The sequence below is a fragment of the Borostomias antarcticus genome, assembly GCF_949987555.1.
Source record: "Borostomias antarcticus genome assembly, chromosome: 21".
NCBI classification, from domain to species: Eukaryota; Metazoa; Chordata; class Actinopteri; order Stomiiformes; family Stomiidae; genus Borostomias; species Borostomias antarcticus.
Genome location: NC_140254.1, coordinates 2,092,426 through 2,102,753, shown reverse-complemented (window position 1 = coordinate 2,102,753; position 10,328 = coordinate 2,092,426). Strand labels below are relative to the sequence as shown.

Genomic DNA, 10,328 nt, shown 5'->3' with positions numbered 1-10,328 from the left:
TGAATATGGGTCTTGTGTTCAACACACCCCCCCCCCCCCCCTTCTCAGCACGATCTTGTGATGGGGGAAATCACATTCCCTCTCTCTCTCGCCAAGTGTGTGTGTGACAGGGGAATCCTGCTACTCTGGGAAACGGGGCTAATCACATGGGAGTGTGGTCATGTGATCAGATGAGGAAGTGAGGCGCAAGGATACAGTACAGGAAGTATTGGAATTCCTGTTGGTCACACTCGGTGATGTCATACGAGTTCAGTTTGTTCCTGTTCCTTAAGACTTTGGTTGTAAATGGTTGTAAAGCACCGGTTGTCTCCAAGGTGGCTGACGTTGTTAGATGGAAAATGTGAGGTAAGGTTTGAACAGCAAACTGCTGTTCAATGCTCAAGACAGCCAGTAGTGGGAATGGATACATCCTGTTCGGGGTATGTGTTGAACAAGGGAACTTTATACTTATCAATGCATATGAATGGGAGCATATATTATTATCTATTAGGGAAACATTTAGTGGAGGTACAATTTAAAGAGCAACAGTCCCACCTACAGGGCACCATGAATGATTGCCTTTCAACACTCAAAGATATACTGCACATAACAGAATAACAATATTTATTTTTATCGTTTCTATAACATGTGCACTGTAAAACAATAGCATAGAAAAAATATATATTTTAAAATTAATTGTTTAAAAAAAAAAAAAAAAGGCATAAAACTACAATCAATATTTGGACCAGTGGCCTCATTGATGGGGGATTGTGTTAGACATATAGGCACTTATCCAGATCTCTTCCAAATCTATTACAAAACAAATGGGCCATTATAATACCTGTGGAATATTCTGTTTGTTTCTGAGAATCTTCAGAACAATGCTCATTGTTTCAGACCTTAAATGTGTGCTGTGTTGGACCTATAATGCTATTCCATATAAAAACAATCTAAAAGTAGTGACATAGAGAGAATAAATGATACAACATGTATTTACTCCCCATCTTTCCTACTTTGAATATTCCCTTTCATAGGCTATACTGTTTGTGTAATCAATGCCCAGCAAATTGGTCTTAAAGTAATTTTAGTTGATATACAGTGACTTCAAAATGACTACAGACTACCTCATCAAGCACGAAACCGCAGAGTACCACAATATGACTTCAAGCTCTGACAAATTGCCCACATAAAAAAAGGTTTTTACTTCAAGCTGCAAACATTCTAAAATTTTCTGACCCTACTGTATAAAGAACAACAAAATACCAGACCTGGGTTGAAATACCAGTAATGAAAAAATGACATTTGAATCACGTAATTTACTTTTCTGTGCTTGACTGCTCTTGTCTATAGAACCAATGGTCAGTTTGCAAACCCCACTGGCCTAGCACTCCATGCAGACTAATGCATATGCTAAAGTAATCAAAAGGACTTCAAATTGTGTATTTCAAACCAGGTCTACAACATACCAGACATGCCAGACAGTCTCTCAGTTAAATTCGCGGTCTGGAAGGACCAGTGGTGCCACCAGGGTCCAGAGGTAGAGGGCCAAGCCTAGCCAGCTGGAGCAGATCTTCACCCACACGGCCGGCATGGAGCTCTGCATGGCCTGGTAGTCTGTGTCTGGCCTGGGAGAGACAGAGGGGGGGGGGGCAGAAGCGGTCTGAGTCCTCCAATTCACCCCGCTTATTCCTTCCTTATTCCTACTGTAGCTAAATATGGAAGGATTTAGGCCATGGTGGACAATATTAGAATCACAAGAACCTGAATAAACACAGCCCAGTGCATCTGCCAACTAGATCAAATACAACACACAAGGAACTCCAGAGGGAGCACCTACTCATTACATTACACCGTCCGTTTAGCGGACGCTTTTATCCAAAGCGACTCACACAATAAGTGCATTCAAGTACTCGGATGGCACACTTACTTGTACCAGTTGGTGAGTGTCATCATGATGTAGAGCGAGGCCAGGCAGAGGCTGAAGTGAAAGAAGGAGTAGCTGTAGGTGACCCCGTCCTCCTCATTGTCCACAGCTCGTCTCACCCCGTCCTCCGCGGTGGCCTCGGAGTCTGCAGTCAACCCCTGGCCCTCCTCCGTCCGCATCAGCTTGTTCACCTGCGTGTTGTTGGACGAACGGATGCTGCAGAGGGGCGAGCGGGGAAAGCAGGTTTGTGACGACGTGGAGATAGGTTCACCTGCGTACCTGCGGGTTTTCACCGTAGTAATGACATTGTAACACAAGGAGTAGTTCCCCCCAACATCATACCTGGAGTAGAGAGTGCAGAAGAAGAAGATTAACAGCCCCACAATGCCCTGGGCGTCCCACCACTGCACGCCCCCAGCGGGAGGGGTGGGGACTGGGTCAGGCGTGTTACTACTGACCAGGCTAAGTAGACTGGGGTTACACTGTCGGTCTGAGGAGAGGGAGGAAGCATAGGGGAACATGCAGCTGGGTGATGACAACATTATGTCTATCAGGCGACGGGCAAGTGATGCTACTTAAACCATGACTGGATTTCCTGCAAAAGAAGATGTGTGTGTGAGCGGCCAATCGGGAAATTATCCGTTTTGTTCCTAGGCCGGTGTGTTTAACTCACAGTGCGGTCACCAGAGCAGTTTATTTATTTTTACCTTTATTTAATCAGGCAAGCATTTAAGAACAAGTTCTTATTTACAAAGGCGGCCTGGCAAAAAGCAAAAAGCCTCTTGAGGGAAGGGGGTTAGGGGGCTGAAAAATAAAACAAGGTTAGATATAAGACAGTTAAAAACAGCATACATTGACACATCACAACACATATATACTGTAAAGCAACATGCAACACTACAAGGAGCAATGAGTATCACCAGACAGTAGCACAGACATACAGCAGCAGCAAATCATCAGCAAACATGCAAGACAGTTAAAAAGACAGTTAAAGACAGCATACATGGAAGCATCACAATACCTATGGAACATACAGCATACAACTAAGCATCACCACCACAAACTCTTCTATCATACAACAGCAGCAGACACATCAGCAAACACGCAGGACAGTTAAAAAAAACAGTTACAGACAGCACACATTGAAGCATCACAACACATATGTAGCATGACATGCAGCATATAATTACACAGAACACAACACAGAGCATCACACAGGCATGGTAAAACAGGCATAACACAGAAGAGGAGGACAAGTGGAATGAGTGGCAAGACAACTGAGGGAGGATGTTATATGGTGGAAAAGCATTTACACAAATCGGCGAGAGTGAGTGAGATGGTATTTTTGAAGGCGGGAATAGAGATGAATTTGTCCAGTTTTAGAGTCTTTTGCAGAGCATTCCAGTCAGAGGCAGCAGCAGTCTGGAATGATGCAAGACCCAGAGAGGATTTGGAGTTGGGTATTTTCAGTTGGATGTAGAGAGAGGACCGGGTGTTGTGTGTGAAAGGGAGAGGATGCAGCAGGCGAGACAGGTAGGGGGGTGACTGGTGAAGAAGGGTCTTATAGATGATGGTCAGCCAGTGAATGTTAGGGTTGGGGTCAGGAGACTTACTGGGGTTGTTGGTCATGGCTGACCAGGTGACATACATGGTGTAGAGAGAGATGACGGAGGCCTGGAGCAGACCGGAGCTCGGCTGGGCCTCCTGTGAGAAGGAGAACATTCTCTTTACCCTCTTCAGCTAACATTCACATGTCAACTGGACCACGGGAGCAAACATCAGCTCAGATGAGCTGGATCAGGAGCTTGAACAGTCCCACTACGCACAAAGCATTTGAAAGAGACGGCCAGGAGAACCTAAACATCACCTGGACTTTGGGTAGGATGGCCACCACAGAGACGATGATGCAGAAGAGGAGGTTGAGGCTGATGAAGACCTTGTGTTCCGTGCAATCATCGGCCTGGGTGTAGTACACATAGAACAGCACCACAGCGGCGAAGGCCATGGAATACATCACCACGCTGAAGGATAGGAGGGCTGCAGGGGGACACCCACAACAAAGATACAATCGTTGGAAGCTCCAATGAAACCTCACAGGTGGTGAGAAGTGTTAGTGGAGAATGCTTAGTGAGATACTGTAGCATCGACTGCGCCATTGTACCTGCGAACCAACACTTGGTGTTGCCGTTCTCAGACCTCTCCAGCCAGGACTGGTTCCAGCCGTGCGCAAAGTCCACCAGGAGGATGAGCTGGATGATGATGAAGAAGAAGGAGCCCACAACACCGAAGTAGAACCACACTGGTACAAAATGAAAACACTGTTAAAATCACCCCACAAGGTTACAGAGCTCCTCATATTGTGGTTGGCTTATGGCTACACCTAGTGTAGCTAGCTCCAGTCTACAACATGGCTGACACCTGTGTTGAAAGTGCCATCTGGAATGAAGAATGCTCCCACAGTGATCCCAACCAGTATGAGGAACTTGAAGAACCAGAATCTGTGAACACAATGGCGCAGGTATTCAATGCATGTAGCAGAAAAAAACAGGTTCGGTCTTATATAAACACGTGTGGCGTGCAGGGATGCACTACATTCGCCTCGCCAGGAGAGGGCAACATTGCCTCCTTAACAGAGAGCCTCCTGGTGAGACGAAGCTAAGCCACAAACAGAGGGCTACATACAGCAGGTTACATACCCGTTCTGGAGGGAGGCTCGGGGGTCCTTGCTGCTGCGCACACGAATCATGATGACGGAGAACAGGAAGAAGAAGCAAGCCATGGCAAAGCACATACGGTACACAGACTTGTAACCCACGATGATGTCACAGTTCACCTTGCCCTCTATACCAGGAATGGAGGTGCCAGCTCCGCCCACGCAGAAACCTGGTATCTGATATCAACCAGGAGACAAAGTAGTAACGTTACAGTATAAAATACCCAGTGGTCCGGCAATTTTATATATATATATATAATAAAAAAATAAAAACTTTATTTAACCAGGAGAAGCTCACTGAGATTTAAAATCTGGCCAAGAGGGCAGCATAAAAAAAACATACATCTAGGTTGTATACAGACAAACACATATAGCAATCATGTAGCCAAGTAGGACTGCTGCTTCACCATATCCCGGCCGGCTGGATATGCTGGTATTGCAAATGTAAGATACCTTCTCCAGCTGTGTCTCCATGCCCGGTAGGATCATGATGACAGAAACCAGGGTCCCTAGAAGCAGGAAGAAGGAGAAGGCGAGCCGGGACACCACAGAGTTGTACGTGGAAGGGCAGCATCCTGACAGGAGACAGGGGGCCGAGCCGCATAGACAAGACGCCTGGAGAGAGGAGTCAGAATTAGGACAGTACATAATGATGCATAGCAAGTCGGCAAGAGATAGGGCTCGAGGGTAGGTGAGGGAGGAGATAGGGCTCGAGGGTAGGTGAGGGAGGAGGTAGGGCTCGAGGGTAGGTGAGGGAGGAGGTAGGGCTCGAGGGTAGGTGAGGGAGGAGGTAGGGCTCGAGGGTAGGTGAGGGAGGAGGTAGGGCTCGAGGGTAGGTGAGGGAGGAGGTAGGGCTCGAGGGTAGGTGAGGGAGGAGGTAGGGCTCGAGGGCAGGTGAGGGAGGAGGTAGGGCTCGAGGGTAGGTGAGGGAGGAGGTAGGGCTCGAGGGTAGGTGAGGGAGGAGGTAGGGCTCGAGGGTAGGTCAGGGAGGAGGTAGGGCTCGAGGGTAGGTCAGGGAGGAGGTAGGGCTCGAGGGTAGGTGAGGGAGGAGGTAGGGCTCGAGGGTAGGTGAGGGAGGAGGTAGGGCTCGAGGGTAGGTGAGGGAGGAGGTAGGGCTCGAGGGTAGGTCAGGGAGGAGGTAGGGCTCGAGGGTAGGTGAGGGAGGAGGTAGGGCTCGAGGGTAGGTCAGGGAGGAGGTAGGGCTCGAGGGTAGGTGAGGGAGGAGGTAGGGCTCGAGGGTAGGTGAGGGAGGAGGTAGGGCTCGAGGGTAGGTGAGGGAGGAGGTAGGGCTCGAGGGTAGGTGAAGGAGGTAGGGCTCGAGGGTAGGTGAGGGAGGAGGTAGGGCTCGAGGGTAGGTGAGGGAGGAGATAGGGCTCGAGGGTAGGTCAGGGAGGAGGTAGGGCTCGAGGGTAGGTCAGGGAGGAGGTAGGGCTCGAGGGTAGGTGAGGGAGGAGATAGGGCTCGAGGGTAGGTCAGGGAGGAGGTAGGGCTCGAGGGTAGGTGAGGGAGGAGGTAGGGCTCGAGGGTAGGTGAGGGAGGAGGTAGGGAATCAGTCGAATGCATGCATGATTTATACACTGTAGAAAAACAAAATACTGTGGGACTATTGTCACGACAGACACTCTTCTCTTCTGTGTTTACACAGAGCACAGAGTAATCAGACCAGCCTGCTACTCTCATAGTAGTGAACCTCCCTCCCGCCCCCCATCTGATCTGTGTTCAATACACCCTGTGTGGTGTGTGAGGTCAAAGAGGGGTTTTCCATGGGAAGCCTCATGCTCGTCTCTGGTGATGCAGGCAGACTGCTGCTGAGAGCTGTGAACCAGCAAACCGCAGGCTGTACTTAGGGGTCAGCCATCATCATCACTGAAGGAGTCACTTAAGGAGTCATGTATGTGTACAGGACTGAGCACTGGAGCAGCAGTCACAGGCCTTCGGGGGTGTAAACACTGTAGCCAATTAGAGACAGGAAAGCTGGAGGCCTGTGTGCATAATATGTGAAACCAGGGAGGGTCTGTGTAATCCATACAAGCCTATAGCCTACCTCTGTGCCTCGTTATTTTGGGGGCTTTTTCCCAAATTGCAATTTTGGACCGCCATGCTCTAATTGACAGTGACTAGGACAAGTGTGGCAGGTAGAAGCTATTGGTGGTGAAACCTGGTGATTCTACTATAAGGGGCCTAATGTTAAGCAATGATGCTGCACCTCTTTTAAAATGTATTCCAGAGTTAACAAAAAACACCATGCGTCTACTTGCTGTACAAGGGTAAATGGTAAGGCCTCATTCCTGCCTAGTGGGAGAGTGACGCAGAACAAACAAATGTAGCCAAATTCAATATAGGCCTAATTGAGGTCCAAATTCAATATGGTGTTACAATAAAGTAGGTGAAAACAGATAGCCTAATGATAATTATTGTCTACAATGCGTCAAAAAGGTGGAAACAGATATAAGGTGTGTTTATCTATGCGCGCAACACGGAAAATCAGTCGTTCATAAGCTCGCGTTTCAAAGGCAGTCCAAACAACTTTGGGGAATTAAATTATACTTACACAGCTCGCAAGTGAACACAATGCCATACAAGCCCCCATTTCACTTGAAACGAAAGTCCTGGTTCAACAAGATAAAGTGGAACAAAAAACTATATTAGGGAGAAGTTGACTTCGTCTGGAACAGAAAGTCACATAACAAGGCGTTTCTTGGACAGTGGGAACTCCCTTTTTTGCGGAAACTCAACACCTTCGACAGGGATTGGTTCATGGGCGCAGTCGCTCCACTGGTCTGGGTTTATAACCACATGACATACATCACATAGCCTTCTCTCTCTCTCTCTCTCTCTCTCTCTCTCTCTCTCTCTCTCTCTCTCTCTCTCTCTCTCTCTCTCAAGTCTTTCAAACTGAGGATGTCTAAAGGTTATGAACTGCAGTTAAAGGGAAACTGAGAAAATTATGATAGGGCACTTTTCCAAGTCGACTTTGGAATTGATAAACAACCACATAAAGCCAAAACTGCAATGTGGTCTTTTACAGGAAGTTTACAACCCTTTACAGGAAGTTTTATGGATATGTTGCTGCCAATTCTAAAATCTGCATAAAGCAATAAATATTTATGCCGTGTGATTCATACATGGTGTTTGCTATGAAAAGAAGGCAGCAGGGACTGAGAAATCCACTGACAGTGTGTCATTTCATTTATCTAGGACAACATGAATAAATAGAGCATGCTAATCAAATACAGTCAGAGGACAATCTCCAGACCAACCACAGTCTCTCATGTGTCCATGTGTTAATGGACAGTTGGAGCAATAAGATGTGAAACCTGTAAACTGAAGGTCATGCTCAATCAACCAATCAATCAATCAACCAATCAATCAATCAATCAATCAATCAATCAATCAATCAATCAATCAATCAATCAATCAATCAATCAATCAATCAATCAATCAATCAATCAATTAATCAATCAATCAATCAATCAATCAATCAATCAAACAAACAAACAAACTTTATTTATATAGCACATGTCATAGACAGAGGCAACACAATGCTGTTTAGAACATTGCATTCTTGTCTCGTAACAAATTCCATATCACTATAATTCTATATAACTTCTGCATCTGCAGTCACAGATATGACTCAAGGAGAGATTTCCTCTTTGGTCTGATGTCATTCTGATACCTCTTGAAAAACACGATTCACTAACTGGTCGTAATGGGTAGCCTCTGTGAAAAACAACCAAGTGTAATTTTATTCAGTTTGTCAATGTCATGATTGTAATAAATCCGATATAGATACCAGGGGGGGCTATTAATCTGATGAAAGCAACTGTTGCTGTCGTAAAATACAGTATTAAAGTTAAGCTATAGCCTACAGGTAGCATATTTAGTTGCCAAAATCATAAATGTAGCCTAACTCTTTCACATAATGTAACCAGTAGCTGCAATTGATGTCTAGACGCACCTTGACAAGATACATATTCAAAAAAGAATATTAATTTAAGATTATTTTTACATAGCCTACATTATCCTACCTGTTGAATGACACATTACAGGTCCAGTAGACAGCCTATAGTGATTACGCTGGATAGTTCCCAGACACAATGCTATTGGACAAAACGGTGTTCATACCATTTGTGGGTCAAAGAGACATGACCATCTCCTATTCGCTGATTAACAACAGTGAAAGTTTTTGCTTTCGACCCTAAAATAGTGTTGTTCTCAGATTATATTTTAGGTTCGAGACGTTAAAAGATGCGCAGAGTATTACGTTTGTAAAGTTTGAAATATCCGTAAAGCGCGTACCCCTTCTTAAAACGATATTGGTATTGCCTTCTCAATTGCGCTGGGAGCGTACCATACGGATTAGAGGAACGTGAAACCTGCTCACAATTCTGCACAGACCAATGTCTGCTACAATTAACCCGCTTTTCACTATAGGGGTATAATATAATACAGCATAACTTCTATATCTGTCATTGGAGAGGATGATGCCCGGCTAGTAACAACTTTGGACTTGGTTTTGCCACGCGTACTGATCCTGTTGGTGAGTGCTGCTTCTGTATGAGGTTATAGATACATATTGCTGTATTCATACAGTATCTCCACCTGTATGTACTTGAAGAGGACCACTGAACCAAACACGATGCTTTTTTGGCACAGTAAAAATACATGTACTGTGTGATAACAGTGAAACAAAGAGATGCGTATGATGTATGATGCATAGCCTACTCCTATCAACTTTTATCAGGATAAATAAGTTCATCTGTTGCAAACGTGAGCCTACCAATATGATCAGGAACATAGTTTGACACAGATCTACATAGGTTACAACGATTGACGATGTGGAGAAAATAAATGTCTCCTGTCAGAGCGTTTTTGGTTTAGCAGATGTTTGGCCTTAACATGACACGCATCACTTGGAATAAGCTCGCCATAGTAGCCTAACAGCCCGGTTTTAATTGCCCCTATAGACACCGAACGAGGCGTCTTGGAACAATCACACATTAAGAGCAGAAGTGGCTAGACCGAGCTATATGCACGTTCCTATGCTCGTAAAGCCCACTAACAGAGTAAGTTATAGCCTAACTAGCCATTCGATTTTATACGCGCGCCTGCTTCTGCACAGTTTGATGTCTGGCTTTCAGAAATTGTTAACCGGCACCGAGAAAGACAGAATATAACATGTGACATCTGAGCAATGAACTATGCCAGTCTTTGCGTTTTGCATGTGTACCTGGGAAACACAGTGTCAAAAAAGGAAAAGTAAGCCTGGGGCACTTTTGAAAAGCAACAGTTCCCTATATTATATAATGTGTGTGTGTGTGTGTGTGTGTGTGTGTGTGTGTGTGTGTGTGTGTGTGTGTGTGTGTGTGTGTGTGTGTGTGTGTGTGTGTGTGTGTGTGTGTGTGTGCGTGCGTGTGCATGCATGCATGCATGCGCGTAGTCTGACCGCTACCGTCTCCACTGTTATGCAAGTCTTAGGGCTTGTCTAAGACTTCTTGTCTTGTTCGGATGCCAGACAGCATAGTCCGTCATTTTAATCACCGGGACCACTTAACCTGTTCCCTTTATCCTTTCATCTGAATTGTCTTTAACCCCCCCGTCCCACCCTCCTCACACACCCCCACTACCCCAAAGCTATAGGAATCCTGATCACCCAGAGAGAGAGAGAGAGAGAGGGGGGGGTGTCTCTCCCATACAAAATAGGCTGGTTAT

The 10,328-nt window shown here is 45.9% G+C and overlaps 1 protein-coding gene across 1 annotated transcript; it reads right to left on the bottom strand.

Moving 5' to 3' along the window:
* Positions 1 to 705: 705 nt before the first annotated feature.
* On the bottom strand, positions 706 to 7,220 carry serinc2 (serine incorporator 2). The gene is made up of 10 exons (XM_084455202.1): positions 7,168 to 7,220; positions 5,070 to 5,231; positions 4,600 to 4,793; positions 4,322 to 4,401; positions 4,065 to 4,202; positions 3,771 to 3,940; positions 3,517 to 3,607; positions 2,246 to 2,393; positions 1,907 to 2,119; positions 706 to 1,604 (listed from the first exon to the last, which is right to left on the bottom strand). Exons 1-10 carry the CDS (start codon positions 7,204 to 7,206, stop codon positions 1,466 to 1,468), a joined length of 1,374 nt encoding a protein of 457 aa, XP_084311328.1. The 5' UTR covers positions 7,207 to 7,220; the 3' UTR covers positions 706 to 1,465.
* Between the last annotated feature and the right edge of the window lie 3,108 nt (positions 7,221 to 10,328).

Bases quoted from the DNA above. Each gene is read 5' to 3' on its own strand.
- serinc2 (XM_084455202.1), bottom strand. From the start codon at position 7,206: ATGGGGGCTTGTATGGCATTGTGTTCACTTGCGAGCTGT. The intron at 4,402-4,599 runs GTATGTAACCTG...TTGTGTTCACAG, and splicing joins CGAGCCTCCCTCCAGAACGG to ATTCTGGTTCTTCAAGTTCC. The intron at 2,120-2,245 runs GTATGATGTTGG...GCCCCTCTGCAG, and splicing joins TTCTGCACTCTCTACTCCAG to CATCCGTTCGTCCAACAACA.